Raw genomic sequence first — 16,671 nt, forward strand, 5'->3', positions numbered from 1 at the left:
TAGTATGAAAGTGAAGGTGGGGCTCTATCTTTTAGCCTCCTTTTTTTTTGAGTAAAGCTTCTTATTTTTAATTATATTTTTATTGCTTTACAACATATGCTTTTGGTTACACTTTTTCACGTGGCTAAATTGACACATCCATAACACGTCATCAGCATTGAAATACTGTAACAGGTGTGTAAACATAAACAAGGTGGCTTAATTTGTCAATCGCTGATTTGTGATGCATTTGGAGAAATGTACAAGCAAACAGACTACACAAACATTGTTTAATCCATGGCACAGATTTTGGGTGGCTTTGAAAAAAATGCTGGATAATTACAAAGACGGCTTTTCTGTTCGTGCTTGCTATTTGGAAGCCCATGATTACATACTTATTGATGATTTCTAAGTCACGAATGATGTTTGTTAATGAGTATGTCCGTTGTGTATGCAGAACGGTTTTATGTCTTTCATGGGGCCCCTAGAGAAAAATCTTAAATGTAATATATTCATAACAGTCACAAACAGCTTGATATGTAGTATATTTTCTTGTAGCTCGATCATCAATAACATGACCAGCCATTATTGATAATATAATTCATAAAAATTCAATTTTTATCTCTCAGCTCTCTTTATCTCTATGAATTTTCCCATATTTTTGAAGGGAAAACATTTAAATCTTTTGTAGGTTAGAAACTTTAATCATCCAAAGAACCCTTGATGGATCATTGGAGAATAAAGAAGCCTTTATTTGTCACATATAAAATACAGTGAAACAGGACTCTTCGCATGTCCCAGGAGGAGAGAGGATTAAGGGCCTTGATAGGGCAGGTTGATGGTGCTTGTGCTTGAACCCTAAGAAACCCAAAACCTTGCTTGACTGCAATTGCTTGCTGTGTTTCCTCACATCTAAAAATATTTAACTACTGAGGTACATCATACATAAAAGCACAAGAGAAGCAGTAATGCCAAGAAAATTAATAAATGAACTAACAACTTTTATTGAAGTGCAAAATATTTCATATTATCTTATACTTATTCTCATTCTAACTCTTCAAACCGTAAAGTTCTGATCATGTGAAATGTCTTAAGTGCATATGTACAGCACATGCAGTACATGAAGGCACTGCCTGTCTCCTGTGGAGTCCACCTCGTCCTACGTGTGACTCTTCTGTCTCTTCCAGAACCTCCTAACCTCGCTGTGTCCGTGTGGCGTCACCACCATGACCCTGTGCTGTGGGTTCTGCCACACCAACACTCCCAAACCCTGAACAAAAGATACGCAAGTTAACATGCATGAATAAATACACACAAGATGTGGTCAGTAGAATGTACTAGAAAACCATTACTGCTTTCCAATAGTGACTCTCTAATGCGGCAGACAAGAACATCTGCAAATGTACATAAACCCACAATTCACACTCACTCACTCACACACTCACTCACTCACACACTCACTCACTCACTCACTCACACACTCACTCACTCACACACTCACTCACACACTCACTCACACACTCACTCACTCACTCACACACTCACTCACACACTCACTCACACACTCACTCACACACTCACTCACACACTCACTCACACACTCACTCACACACTCACTCACACACTCACACACACACTCACACACACACTCACACACACACTCACACACACACTCACACACACACTCACTCACACACTCACTCACTCACACACTCACTCACACACTCACTCACACACTCACTCACACACTCACTCACACACTCACTCACACACTCACTCACACACTCACTCACACACTCACTCACTCACACACTCACTCACACACTCACTCACACACTCACTCACTCACACAGAGAGAGAGAATTTGGATTTAACTGTTTTCAACAATGACAACATCACTCGATCCGAAAATTACATCAACACGCTCGATCTGATGTGTTACCATTTCTGTAATAATAAATAACGCAAGATAAACATGTATTTGTGATATTATTAGTTTGCTGTACAGGGATTTGCACCAGTCCGTTATATAGCTGTAACATTTTCATACACAGGAAAATCTTCAGGATCGTCAGGTCTATTGAGGCTTCGAACTCCACCTCCCAGGATGCACTGCGGCAACTTCCTCGTTCAGAGCTTTCTGATCACACTCTCCTGCTTCCAGTCACACTGACCCATACTTCCCATTGACAGAGGCTCATTAGATTCTCTTTATTAGTCTTTGCCCTGTTTACTTATTGTACTGTGTTAGTATAAATGTGCTTAAGCACTCTTTATTCACGTCACAATAAACATGAATCTCTTGATTTTGTCTTGTTGCCATTGTATCTTTAAAATTGTGCCTCATCGGCAACTGCATCCGTCTCAGCCTCTCTATCGTGAAAAGGATGAAGGGCTTTTACCTTCATGTGACAAGCTGCCATATTGTCTTATTAGGTATTAGAGAGAAGAACACGAGGGTCTGGTGAGAAAACGAGGGACGTTTACTACCTTGGGAACTGTACAACATTAAATGTAACTATAAGGGATAAAATGACTTGAAATTAAGGATTTGAGATGAATATTAAGAGTAAGACACTTTAGGAAGAGCCTTCATGGTGGTAACAATAAGGGTCATTGATTATTTTCTTACATTCGTAAGGCCCCATTATTATTCCTGGTTCATAGAAATACAACAGGGCATGAGGGTCATGGTTATGTGAGAAAAGAAGGATAAATTTAGTTACCAACCTGAGCTCTATCGCGCAGAACCTCAAAATCAGCCTGTGACAGGAACTGGTTGTACAATACGCCTGAAACAAAGAGCAGAAACAAAGAGCGTGTGAACGGAGGAACGGAGGAGGGTGAGGAGAATGGTGGAGCTCTCAGCGGTATTCAGTGCCAGTATTCCTATTAAAGGGAATTATATTGTGAGAATGCCTATTACTATTCAACTACGCCTGAGTGCCATTGACATTCAAAGGTCACGGGGGAAAAAATGTGTAATAGAGACTTCATTCTCCTCAGGAGCTTTTGTGGATGTGATTTGTCACGCTCGCAGAAGATTCATCCCAAGTAAGTTCAATTCACCTCGGATTAAATATCTTCCTCATATACAGTACAGCGCTTCGTACAATGGAAGACTGCAGCAAATCATCCAATAAATATACCATCAAGATTTCGATCAAGCATTCGGGACCGAAACCGCAACCGTCCCGAGGTGACATTTTAAGACAGCGGCTTACTTTAGCTTGCGGACGTCGTTTAAATAAATCGATCCGAACGACGATTTATCCGGCGACGACCGTGTCGCAACAACATTATACCTCAAATCAACAGTGACTCAGTGACACCGCTGTTCGAAATAAAGGTCAACACAAACAGTAGTCAGAGTTGCACTGATATCTAGATGAGAGCCTGTCAAACCCACAGCACTTGGGTGCTTTTTTTCCTCCACATGTGACTCACCAGAGACTTTTGAAACCTTTATAGGGTGAGTCAGGTGTGTTAGAGCTGAGAACGTACCAAAAAAAAAAAAAAAATGCCAGAGACAGTGCACAAATATATAGTGACCTTTTTACAATATGGACCTTTTTTTGGAAATAGCACCACGGTAATAATAATAATAATAATAATAATAATAATAATAAAAGTAATAAAAATAGTAATAATATAAATATTATTAAAACTAGTAATAATAAATATTATTAAATATAAATATAATTAAAAATAGTAATAATATAAATGTTATTAAATATAAATATAATTAAAAATAATAATAACAAATATTATTAAATATAAATAAAAACAGTAATAATATAAATATAAAATAACAAATATAATTTTTGATAAATAGCTTTTTTTTTTTTTTACTGAAATTTCCCGAAATTTCAAAGTGTATTTTCTTCTACATTTTGTATAATAAATACTATACATTACTTTATACACTTTTTACATTCAAATGAATATAAAGTACATTATAAAATTACATTTTATTTCATTACACCATTTATTACTATTTATTTATTTTTTGTTTACTTATTTATTTATTATATTTTTAAGCTTCATGACAAAAATAAGACAAAGCTCTCACCTTCTGTAAACTGCAGCCGATCTCTTTCAAGCTCCCACAGTCTGATCTGATCTGTGATGGTTGGAGGAAGTACCGGCGTCTGAAGGAGGCGAAGGAAACAAAGCACACGGAAAGAGCAAAGGAAATAAAACAAATGAAGACAGAAAGGTGTCCGAGTAAGTGAGATAAATCATAGAAGCAAAGTGGAGCCAATAAAGAAAAAAGATTTTGAAGCTACCTGTTTGAACATAACAGGATGTGCTCTGGTCCTCAGGAAGTGGATGATCTGAGGATGAGAAAAGGAGATAATAAAAAACAAAAACAGAAATTAGGAAAGTTTGATTCTTATTAACAAACATAAGTGAACATGATTTCAAATCATTTCGCCCGCAAGCCTAAAGCTGACATTTGTTTGTGTTCAGTACTGAATGCCTTTATCATGTCTCACGCCACAGTGGTGTTAATTTGAAGCTTATATAAAATTAGACACTAAGGACTTTAAGAATTAGTAGTGTTTTCTAAGTATTTCTGTTTTATCTAGAATGCTAGAGGCATTCATATATATTTCATAGAAAAGTTCCAAACAAACCAAAAATGTTATTTTCTCACGCAAATATTTCTATCTTCATATTAAACGTTGATATCAAACCTATTTCTGCTCTCTGAGATGCGCCGAGTGCTCCAAACATCTACAATCTGAAGGTGTTTTGTCGTTTGTTGTTTTTAACCAGTAAAATTAAAACGTCCTGACTCATTTTATATCATACTTACGACCAGAAAATCATTCATCTGATTGTACGGATTGTACATGTCCTAGAAGTCGATGGAAAATAAAGCTAGTATCCTGAGAAAAAGGGTTAATTACTAATCTATAAAACGCGTGTTGGTATAAAAACCAGCGAGGTATTGTGCGGTGGATGGATAGAGAGCGTAGATTTACTGAAAGTCTAGCAGCTCTTTGCACTCGACTGTGAATAATAATAGCTGCCATGTGAGTGGAGTGCCGCGTGATAGCAGACGCAGCAGCGGTATTGATGTAGTGCTAAAAGGATTCGCACAGCCTGCTACACCTTGGGAGAAGAAAATATAAACACGATAGATCATATCGCTGATCATCCAAAGCATCACACAGCAAGTCATTCATAGAGGCCTGTAGCTCACTCAAAAAAAGTAATAAACTAAAGAAAAAAAAGAGGACCCTATTTTTTTTTTTTTATCCCTACAAATCTGTCCGCTCGTCTGGTCGCATTGTTTATTGTCGTGCAGGTGCAGATTGTGTTCTGGCCGATCCGAACACGCCGTGCAGGAGCCGGGATTTGTTGGAATATATTCAGTGTTTCTCTGGGGATTTTACAATCCTAAAAGCTCAGCTCTGACTTACTGCTCAAATCAGGGTTTTGTTGTTGTTTATATCTGATCTACTGTATAGTTCTGTACTGTAGTCTTTACACGTTCACGTAACGGGGTCTGCATCGACACGTCTGATTGGTGCACGAGATCAAGCAGCGATTTTAACCGCGGTCTAATTACTGTTACTTGTGCAGCGGAATATTTTGCATGCAGGTCTGGTTTAATTTCTTTGCTCATATTCAGCTAAGTGATACTAACTTTTGAGACAAAAACAACAGCTGAAAGTAAGCTGGGGGATTTTGCAATAATGGTTCCTTTATCCTGAAGTCAATGTTTTTTTTTATGTTAAAAGCCTGAAGTAAAGTCTGTGGTATCTGTAGCACAAGCTCAAGATATTTACACGTTTTATTCTACAACATGAAATACGTTTTAAAAGCGGTGGTGGCTTACGAGCGGATAAATGGGACCTGAGAGGTTTGCGCGCGCATTAGACGTCACCGCGCTAAACTACTGCATCCTTGTTGTGTTTATACTCATGATCTTGTAAACTATTCCAACTCCATCTTTGCAAATTAAAGATTTATTGTAAGTTATAGCATTTTCCAAGTACAAAGAATCATGATTTTCATTTTTTTTATAAAAAGCAGGGGGGCACGGTGGCTTAGTGGTTAGCACGTTCGCCTCACACCTCCAGGGTTGGGGGTTCGATTCCCACCTCCACCATGTGTGTGTGGAGTTTGCATGTGCTCCCCGTGCCTCGGGGGTTTCCTCCGGGTACTCCGGTTTCCTCCCCCGGTCCAAAGACATGCATGGTAGGTTGATTGGCATCTCTGGAAAATTGTCCGTAGTGTGTGATTGCGTGAGTGAATGAGAGTGTGTGTGTGTGCCCTGTGATGGGTTGGCACTCCGTCCAGGGTGTATCCTGCCTTGATGCCCGATGACGCCTGAGATAGGCACAGGCTCCCCGTGACCCGAGGTAGTTCAGATAAGCAGTAGAAAATGAATGAATATAAAAAGCACGTATTACGACTCAATACCACTAGAAGATTAGCGGCACTGACGTTCACGTCATGTGTCTGTGATGTCGTTCTTTTATAGCTTTTTACTTCGGTGATTATGTTTAGTCTTCAAAATTCACACAGGTTGTGTTCATTTGTGAGATTTTCATAAAGGAATCCGAAACCTCTGAAATTCTTGGTCACAGAGATTATTTCCTGCAATAAAATACCCCACATCCCTGCTGCTGACTATTGTTGACTACAAAACAGCTACGAGACTAAAACAATGGCAACACCGGATAGACAATACAAGTATGGCCGGACTTTACTGAGGTTTTTTGTTAATTTCTTTTTAATCCTACGCTGCACTTGTGATCTTTATCCTTTGTTGTCTTTCTTTCTTTCCTTTTCTATTGTATTTGGACAGATATCTAGCTCTGATGGAAATAGTTATATTATGTATAAAAAGTTATAATAATGAAAAAAAAAGCTATTCATGTGGCGTTTTTATTTGGGTAAAAGATCTTTTGGTGTATTTCAGTCACTTAAAGGGTTAATAATGATATCCCCTTCTAGTCCAGCATGCTGTGTGGAGGCTGGACTGCTGATTGGAAGGTTGTAGGCTCAAATCCTACACAGCTTCCACTGCTTGGCCCCTGAGCAAGGCCCTGAACCCTCACATGCTCAGTCGTATAAAGGAGATAAATGTAACTCGCCCTGGATAAGTGCAATAAAATAAAATGTGTAAGACAAAATAAATCTGGATTTATACCTGTTGTGCTGTGATGCCGTTAGCAATAGCCTGCTGCACAGACTCTCTGGTGACCTGCGCCACAACCACGTTAGAAAACCGATAGAGCATCTCGCTGAAGAGAGCAACCAGAGCGATCTGCAGCTCCGAGTCTGTCAGAAACAACAACAACAACACTTGTTGCCAATCGTAATAATTTAACGCATTTCTACAATAATGTAGCTTCATGATATATCGTCGCTGTCGGGCGGAAACCTCGTATGTCCAAATTTGGTCAATTTCATATTTTTTCACATATCGATGCTATTGGTCAGTCCCCACGTGGGTCTGTTATTTTTACAAGTTATTAACCAATCTAAAGTCTTGAAAATAGCTTGAGCGCAAATCTCATAACTCCATTGGACACTTCAACTGTCCACCTCTTCCTCACTCCGCGGGAGAGCTTCGCGGCATATTTCTCCTTAATAAGAGTCGCAACGAATCAACACGTCTTCTGAGGTAAATGTCTTCAAAACACTGGGCTCAAAGAAAAAAAAAAAATCTTGACCCCCGCTAGTTCTGGTGCACGTCTGAGGACAGGAATTTAGCGCAAGACAATCCACTGCAGATAAGGTACGGCGTTTTTTTAATTTCCTGAAAAATAACGGTTTTGGAGATACGAGGATTCCGCCCGACAGCGACGATATATAACTTTGCCTGCAAAATGTTAGAAAGCTAATGAAAATCTAATGACTTCCCTGAAAAAAGTGGAAACTCGATAAATTTATAAATTCACAGAAATCTCAGCTCCTTCCAATCACACACTTAGTTCTGAACATTGGTCTTTTACTCATACGTACTTGTGTATGCGTACACGCGGTAGTTGGTTTCTACCACAATGAAACCCGAGTCTCCTGTTCCTGAGGAAAGAGTCAAATCAGTAGAGTACGAGGAGGTGGAAGAAGAGGATGAGGAGGAGGCTGAAGAGTTGGCAGTGACTCCGGCAGCCAGCGTTATGGCCAGTCTAGTGGGGTAGTACCTCCTTGACTTCCTCTACACATGTGAGAAAAAGATGAAAGAGTTAACAGTCTAGTCCTAGAACATAACAACATCCCAAAGTGTTTTATTCCTTTTTGACCACAGCAACATTATACGATCTGTTAAGGAACATCACACGATGCTGTGTCCCATATGACGTACTACACACTACGCACTTCCACTGTGCACGATGTACTCTAGTGTATGAATATCTGAAGAATCGTATCTTTTTTTTTTAATCAGTTGAATAAGAGCATCACCCATTTTGCGATGAACCTCTTTGATTTTTTTATCCTTTATAGCTACTATTTGTTGTATCACTGCTATCACATACGTTATTTACATTTACATTTACATTTACAGCATTTAGCAGACACTCTTATCCAGAGTGACTTACATTGTCTTATTTCAGTTTATACACCTGAGCAATTGAGGGTTAAGGGCCTTGCTCAGGGGCCCTGCAGTGGCAACTTGGTGGACCTGGGATTCGAACCAATGATCTTCCGATCAGTAATCGAACACCTTAACCACTGAGCTACCACATCCCACGTTATAATAAGTTGCATTCTTAAACGTATTAATGGAGTCGGCCCGGACCCTTCACTGTAGAAAGGTCATTTTGAAAAATTGTTAGCACCTCGGGGGGCATGGTGGCTTAGTGGTTAGCAGGTTTGTCTCACACCTCCAGGGTTGGGGGTTCGATTCCCGCCTCCACCTTGTGTGTGTGGAGTTTGCATGTTCTCCCCGTGCCTCGGGGGTTTCCTCTGGGTACTCCGGTTTCCTCCCCCGGTCCAAAGACATGCATGGTAGGTTGATTGGCATCTCTGGAAAATTGTCCGTAGTGTGTGATTGCGTGAGTGAATGAGTGTGTGTGTGTGTGTGTGTGCCCTGTGATGGGTTGGCACTCCGTCCAGGGTGTATCCTGCCTTGATGCCCGATGACGCCTGAGATAGGCACAGGCTCCCCGTGACCCGAGGTAGTTCGGATAAGCGGTAGAAGATGAGTGCGAGTGAGTGAGTGAGTGAGTGTTAGCACATTCAAATATGCAGCTTGCTTGATTTTGTTCGTTTTCTGCAATCGCAAAACCATGAATAAAGCCATCTTAAGGCTAGAAGTAAATAAACGATCAATCAGATTTGAGACTTAAACAGTACTGTACTATGACTTGTGTTACTACACCAAGCACATACACTGTATTCTTTATTTAGTGTCGCTTTAAAATGCTATATCGGCATTAACAAACATTTCTAGAACCTTCTAAAACGGATCCTGGAGGCATTTTACAGTTTAATTAAAATGAACACATGCTGCTGTTTCCATTTTGTTTCCAACATGATCACCAACCTTTCTCTGAAAAACCAGGCCGAACTCTCGCAAGTGCTGCAGGAACGTCAGCAGAGACTCGCTCATGCCTTCAACAGAATAGTCCTGTAAAAAAAAAAAAAAAAAAAAAAACGGGAATAATTACAATAATTGCAAGGACAGTTCCTTCATTTGTGAGTCAGTGAGCATTAGTTCTGGGTTGGTAGGAACGATTTAATAGATTTGAAGTGGAATATTTTAATAAACAAAGTGTGCAGAAGAGATTTTTCAAAAGGTTGTGAAGACGAATACAGGTGCAGACTTTATTGTGCTCGGTGTAAAAAGAAAACGGAAAATGTGAGTAGAAACAAAACAGCAGAAACATACAGGCAATGAACAAAACTAGGTGAAACTCAGCAATAAACACACTCGACATCATTAAAAGCTTGACGATAGGATTAAATCACAGGAACAGGAATCAGGGTGAAACTACACACAGGTGATGGGGATTGGGACACCTGACACGCTGGGGCTGATGGGAAATGTAGTCAAGTGAAAATTTAATATAACCTTAGCCCTTTTTTTGTTGTTTGTTTTTTATGGTATATGATGTAATTTTTTAAAGGATTACAGTAAAAATCGGCAGTCTGAACACATAACTGTAGTTTATTCTGTGTCTATCACTATGTTTATCAGCCAACTTGGATACTTGAAGAAAGTACTGACCCTGCCGAGGGTGGAGAAACTCAGCTGAAACAGGAAGGAAAGAATCTCCACGAGGTCCATCCCTCTAGACTGTGAGAAGCAAAACTAAATTAATACCAATACCAAAAAACAATATAAAAAGGTTCTTTTTGTTTTATTTCACTTTACAGATGAACAGATTGGCCACTGGCCTGAGAACAGACCTGCACTGTTTTGAGGTACTGCAGGGTGAAATACCACAGCTGAGAGGCCGTGTCGAGTAGCAAAAACTGAAAGCCAGCTGAAGTGATGCACGGTGCTTCACCAGCCTCACTGACAGAGTAAAGGATCACGTTATACTCGTTCCTTCTTGCTGTAGTTAAATCAAACACAGCAAAAATCCTAGACTGATGTTTACCTCTTCATGAGGCCGGCCTGGATGAGAAGCTGAGCGAGGTCCTGGCTGACCGCGGCGCTCGGGGAGCCCACCATGAAGTGCAGGATGACCTCCCAACGCTCCATGGCGTAGCGATCCAGGCTCTCTATGTCCCTCGCATGCCGATCAGGGCCGAGACTGCTGCCCTCGTCTGCCCACGGCTTACCTCTGAAAGCCAATACATATATATATATATATCAATCACAATTTTGGATTAGTGTTAGAATTTTGAGTCTGAAGCCGATTCTGAAAATCAGCTAATTAACTCATCAATATGAAATTATCACATGCTCAAAAAGAATTAACCCCCTATTTTTATTACAAACTAAAAAAAGTTTTTAATGTGGAGACTCATCTCACCCTCCAAGCACTGCAATCCTCAGGTTATCCTTGAACACAGGGTTAAGCACGATGCCCTGAAGGCCTCCCTGCAGCTGCTGGCTGTGCCACAGTCTCAGTCCAGTCAGCATGGATACACACTTGTCATGATCCCTGTAACACAACTGAAGCTTAGAAAAAAACAAAACTGGATTTCGACCTTTATCTTGCATTGAACGGTTCACGCATATGAGCTCACTTTTGGCTGTCTTTTTTGACCCACAATGCCACGGCTGCTTGCGGGAGGGCGTGATCCAGGAACAGCATTCGCATCACGTAATTCTTTGCCAGAGATGGAAGCTCCCTGAGGATAAATTAAAAGAGTGACGGCGAAGCACACAACAAGTCAGACAATTACAGTATAAATGACAAATTAACATTTTATAAATTGACTTCATGCCAGCTGCTATTTGATAGGAAGTCTATATCATCTGTAATGAACCTGTAAACAGCGAGACATGTAGCTGGGTGGTTGTACAGTCTGTCGAGGATGTCTGGACTCAGTTCCTTCAGGTATTCATGAAGGTTCTTGCACTGCAGTTGTACTCTGAGCTTCATCTTCGAGCGTTTGTCTCGACTGGAAAAAAAAGCAGGTATAGAATGAAAGCTGGGTTAAACACTTGTGTCATTTGATCTAAAACATATTTCATACATTTTGCACGTGAACACGTCTGCATGGAAAACAAACAGCTGTTAGTATAAAATACACAGAGCAATTTTTTCTGAAATATCACAAGTATTCTTCTTCTTCTACTTCTAGATTAATAAACCAAATGTCATTAATCTCATACGCCTAATCTTAGGTTAGTAAATGTATTATAAATGTTATATGACAACAGGTATATAGAACTAGTCTGCTGTTGTGACTTACATCCAGCTTGTTAGTAAAATTCATCAACAGGATGCGTTCAATGTATATGAATACTTTTATCTAATGTGTTTAGGGTTTACATAATACATGTTTTATATATCTTTCACCCTTAATGTAGAGAATATTACTGATACACGAGATCAAACACGTTGGTAGGATTAGTACAAAAACGAATGGGGTTATTAAAGCAATTCAAACATGGCAACTTGTACGTTGTACTCAAATACTTTTAAACGCGTTTTAACCACAAGCACTTGAACGCTCCACTGTAAGCATGATTCTGGAGATTTATCATCTATAGCAGTGGATCTTTTTAAAAATTAATGAACAACGCGGTGAAATAACGCGTGGAACTTTATAATCTTTACCTTATTCAGTCAATCGTAAAAATAAAACGCATTCAATATAATGAAATATCGTCATGTTGCTATTGTGCAGCTTTAGAAGGAGTGGAGCCGGGAGCCATGTTGGAATGATCACGTGACCTTCACGGGACAGAACTGTCTAGTCTGACTGGCTGAGGCGCTCAAAAGTAGGCGTGGCCAGGGAGTCGATACCAAACGAATCTTTAATGAATCTTCAGAGTAACATCAATCAGAATCAATATCAGAATGAGCTTTAATATTTTTACATGAGAGGAATTTGTTTTAGTGACAGAAGCTCTACAGTGTAACAGAAGTAATTGTAATTTGTATATATATATATATATATATATATATATATATATATATATATATATATATATATATACACATAAAATATTATATATGTGGGAGGAGAGCAGGGTGGTTTCTCCTGAAGTCCACGATCATCTCCACTGTCTTGAGCCTGTTCAGCTCCAGGTTGTTAAGACTGCACCAGACAGCCAGCCGTTCAACCTCCAGACTCGTTACCGTCCTGGATGAAGCAGAGGGGTCATTAGAGGTGCAGTCGTTTGTGTACAGGGAGAAGAGCAGTGGGGAGAGGATACAACCTTGAGGGGCACCAGTGCTGATGGTGTGGGTGCTGGATTTAAGTTTTCCAAGTCGCACTAGCTGCTGCCTGTCTGTCAGAAAGCTGGTGATCCCCTGACAGACAGAGGAGTGATGGGATGGTGGTGTTAAAGGCAGAGCTGAAGTCCACAAACAGGATCCTCACATAAGTCCCTGGTCTGTCCAGATGCTGCATAACATAATGCAGTCCCATATTGACTGCATCATTCACAGACCTGTTTGCTCTGTAGGCAAACTGCAGAGGGTCCAGTAAGGGCCCAGTGATGTCCTTCAGATAAGCCAAAACCAGACAAATCTTTAATGAATCTTCAGAGTAACATCTTAACAGAGGAACAAAACATTTACTTACATAGTCCTAAAAAATGATTTTATAAATTACAAAAAGGACATAATACCTGACATTTAAGATTATTAGCAGCAAAACCAGGAACACATATAACATATATGTTATTTAAAGACTATTGGTCAATCTAATGTCCACAAACAAAACAAAACAAACTGTTCACGTTGTTTTATAGTCCAAAAAAAACAGGTATTATGATTATAATCATTGTAATTATAAAACCTACATTCAGCAACTTTTAGATTTAATGTGTTATGTAAGAAATAAAGCAATTAATGTAAAAAAAAACAAAAACAAACAAAAAAAAAAACAGTGGTGGGATGAAGTGGAGTTTGTTACCATGACAACGTTGAATATTTTCCAGTAACAAACAGCAGGAACTGAATTGTTTTATTCGTCGGCAATCTGTTATTTAAAATTAAATTGTACTTTTATTCTCGTTTATGAATTTAGCATTACATCCGAGGTTATAAAGCCCTTTATCGATTCAGCTAGAAGGTTTTATGCATCTTTTTTTGTCTCCTGAAGTTACTAAGAAACTAATAATAATAATAATATATAATAATAATATTAAAAATAATATTAAAAGTACGTGTCGTTACCAAGAAACCACAAATCACTTCACCGCACTACAAAGTGTCCTCCTGTCACAATGGAGACTCCTTCCATAAAACGTTCTGTAATGTCTTCTTACACAAAGCTTCATGAGATCAAAGATTATTCTTTTTCCTCATTCGTTATTATAACTGATTAATATTGCAATTATTATTTTTACAAAAATGATACCGTTTGATCAGGTGTGTTAATTTAATGTCTGAGATTTGACCTGATCTTCTCTCTCAGCTCTATTAAACTATTCAATATGAAAAATTCGACATCACGTACACAGAAATAAAATCTGTACACTCGTTTTCTGTCTTAAAATCTGTTTATTATTTAAATAAAAATGCAAACAGTGTCAGCGTGATGTAAAAAAAGTCTAGACGAGTCGAAATACAGACATATTATATTATACTTTGTTGTCAAACAAATTAATTTTGTTCTGCCCCTCCCCTCCTCCTGTTCCCCTCTCCCCCCTCCCCTCTTCTCTCCTCTCTTCTCCTCTCCCCCTCCGGTTCCCCCTCTCCCCCCTCCTCTCTTCTCCTCTTCCCTCCCTGTTCCCCCTCTCCCCTCCTCTTCTCTCCCCTCCTCTCCTCTCACGAATCCTCCTTTTCCTGGTATCTGTTGTGGAAAACAAAAAATCAGATGAGAAATTAGTCATTTTCTGTTGAACAATTATAAACATACATAGATATAATTATGCAAATTGCATTTATTACTTGTTTTTGTTTTGTATCTGATGCTTCTCTCATTTACCTCGTGAGATTCTTTTTCCGACTTTTTCCGGAATTATTGATTTTTTTGCTATTATTAACGCACTTTTAGAAAGCAGTTTGTGTAACAAATGCATAAAACAAATTCTAAGACCTCATGGGCTATGTTTTGTCCTACAGGAGGTCAGTTAGAGATAAATAATCATGTACGATTTAGTAATTAACGTCAGCCGAGTGTGATTACATTCTCTGTGGAAATCCTCCATACAGAAATTCATGTTTAGCACAGAGACACTATATTTTATATAGGTTTTTATATAGGCTTTTATTTCAAATCTCAGTGTAATAACTTTAGTGGATCATTTCCTGGAAAGTGACCTGCTCCATCCTGCACTTCAGATAAACTAATGCAGCTGGTCATTAGGGGTTTTATTATGTGTCATAGGAAACATTACCTGCAGTGTATGCATGTGAAAAACACCGTCTGGCCTTCATCAGCAGATCTCATTTGTCTCGTGTGGTAAACCATTCCTTCTTTATTGCAGCGTGAACACCTCCTGTCAACCTGTTCGGAAACGTTAAGACAATTCAGACGTCGTGATTTAAGCGCTCGCTTGTCAAGAGCGTTCGATATTCAGATACAAATTGGCCCCGATCAAATGTCTGTGTCATAAATTTAGAATCAAAATAAACTAAGAAATGAATTAAAGATAGAATTGAACTAAACAGGAGGAAAATATAATCAAATATAATATATGAATGGACATCTGGGGCAGAACAGTATGGCTGTAATGAATAAAGTGCTGATGTGTGCAATTTTAGAGTAATGTATGCTGTGCAAAATATAATTACAATAAATATTCATCTATGTTAAGCAGCTGAATCTAATCCAGAATCCAATGCTTTGTTCTTGGTCCTGAATAAAGATCTGAGATTGTCTTGAATCTACCAGCTAATCCACACAAACTCACCACCGGGCCTTTTAGCTCGGAGTCTTCTTCACTTTCTACAACAGACGAACTCTTCTCCAACGAGTTAAACACCACTGATGACTTGATCACGTGCCCTGAGAGTTCTGAGGAGAAAAGAAAGGTTTTATGCGCCACGTTTAAACATTTAGGATGGTATCATTAATATCATACGCCGTCAGAAGGCGTGCATCCATTTTCTTTTTAAAATAGATGTTCAAGGGTCTCTTTTTTTAATCCCATGATATTTTCTAACAAATCTCAAATCTATTTGAAAAACAAAATTAAAAACACCGTGACCCTGACCAGCCAGTTAGTAAAGATGAATAAATGAACATTTCTTCACATTCACGTCAGTGAACGATATTTTTTCTTGTCCTGTGAGCCTCATGTCAGACAACACAATCACACCAAATCTTCTGAATGAAATAAAATCCTCCCACTTGTGTGATTTCACCTCTAGACCCTAGATGTGAACTATAGAGCCCCAGTAAGCCTTTCTGACAAGATTTGTAAAAAAAAAAAAAAAAAAAAAAAACACGTCCAAATTATATTTGTTTTGAATGTATGATATCTTTATCCCATATAAAATTTGTCTCTCATCTCTACACACAGTTCATTCTAAAATTATACAGAATTGGTAGCATCTGGAAATAGTTTCTTTGGTTGTGACATTTTAATGCATAACATTTTTACAGAAAGAAAGTGTCAAAGTCTTTTGTGTATTATCTTGTGTTTTTATCCTGCACTGTCTTTTGTTTTGCACTGTCTTTTTTTGTCGTGTCCTGCACTGTCTTTTGTCCTGTACTGTCTTTTGTCCTGCACGGTTTTTCTGTCTTGTCCTGCACTGTCTTTTGTCCTGTTCTGTCTTTTTTTGTCTTTTATCCTGCACTGTCTTTTGTTTTGCACTGTCTTTTTTTGTCTTGTCCTGCACTGTCTTTTGTCCTGTACTGTCTTTTGTCCTGTACTGTCTTTTGTCCTGCACGGTCTTTCTGTCTTGTCCTGCACTGTCTTTTGTCCTGCACGGTCTTTCTGTCTTTTGTCCTGCACGGTCTTTCTGTCTTGTCCTGCACTGTCTTTTGTCCTGCACGGTCTTTCTGTCTTGTCCTGCACTGTCTTTTTTTGTCTTGTCCTGCACCGTCTTTTGTCCTGTACTGTCTTTTGTCCTGCATGGTCTTTTGTCCTGCACGGTCTTTCTGTCTTGTCCTGCACTGTCTTTTGTCCTGCACGGTCTTTCT

General features: G+C 39.0%; 2 protein-coding genes across 6 annotated transcripts in view; both read right to left on the reverse strand.

Moving 5' to 3' along the window:
* Positions 1 to 255: 255 nt before the first annotated feature.
* gtf2h4 (general transcription factor IIH, polypeptide 4) lies at positions 256 to 12,323 on the reverse strand. Its single transcript, XM_060865600.1, has 14 exons — positions 12,186 to 12,323; positions 11,389 to 11,523; positions 11,146 to 11,250; positions 10,929 to 11,060; positions 10,551 to 10,736; positions 10,357 to 10,465; positions 10,175 to 10,243; positions 9,491 to 9,574; positions 7,969 to 8,161; positions 7,151 to 7,281; positions 4,269 to 4,316; positions 4,052 to 4,130; positions 2,710 to 2,771; positions 256 to 1,249 (listed from the first exon to the last, which is right to left on the reverse strand). Exons 2-14 carry the CDS (start codon positions 11,502 to 11,504, stop codon positions 1,139 to 1,141), a joined length of 1,425 nt encoding a protein of 474 aa, XP_060721583.1. The 5' UTR covers positions 11,505 to 11,523; positions 12,186 to 12,323; the 3' UTR covers positions 256 to 1,138.
* Positions 12,324 to 14,295: 1,972 nt separating this feature from the next.
* The window catches only part of polr1h (RNA polymerase I subunit H), a 30,258-nt gene continuing 27,882 nt past the window's right edge, over positions 14,296 to 16,671 (reverse strand). For all 5 annotated transcript variants that reach the window (XM_060865609.1, XM_060865610.1, XM_060865608.1 and 2 more), the window contains 3 exons: positions 15,437 to 15,540; positions 14,921 to 15,030; positions 14,296 to 14,373 (listed from right to left, as the gene is read on the reverse strand). In XM_060865609.1, the coding sequence (XP_060721592.1) occupies positions 14,349 to 14,373; positions 14,921 to 15,030; positions 15,437 to 15,540 (239 nt within the window). In that variant the 3' untranslated portion in view covers positions 14,296 to 14,348. The remainder of the gene's footprint in view (positions 14,374 to 14,920; positions 15,031 to 15,436; positions 15,541 to 16,671) is intronic.

Source organism: Tachysurus vachellii, chromosome 3 (assembly GCF_030014155.1).
Source record: "Tachysurus vachellii isolate PV-2020 chromosome 3, HZAU_Pvac_v1, whole genome shotgun sequence".
In the NCBI taxonomy this organism is placed as follows: domain Eukaryota; kingdom Metazoa; phylum Chordata; class Actinopteri; order Siluriformes; family Bagridae; genus Tachysurus; species Tachysurus vachellii.

What these genes read in the sequence shown, in the direction of transcription:
- gtf2h4 (XM_060865600.1), bottom strand. Translation starts at nt 11,504, where the DNA reads ATGAAGCTCAGAGTACAACTGCAGTGCAAGAACCTTCATGAATACCTG. An exon ending in AGGATTGCAGTGCTTGGAGG is followed by an intron (nt 10,737 to 10,928) that starts GTGAGATGAGTC and finishes ATTGGCTTTCAG; the next exon opens with AGGTAAGCCGTGGGCAGACG. An exon ending in CAGGCCGGCCTCATGAAGAG is followed by an intron (nt 10,466 to 10,550) that starts GTAAACATCAGT and finishes TTACTCTGTCAG; the next exon opens with TGAGGCTGGTGAAGCACCGT.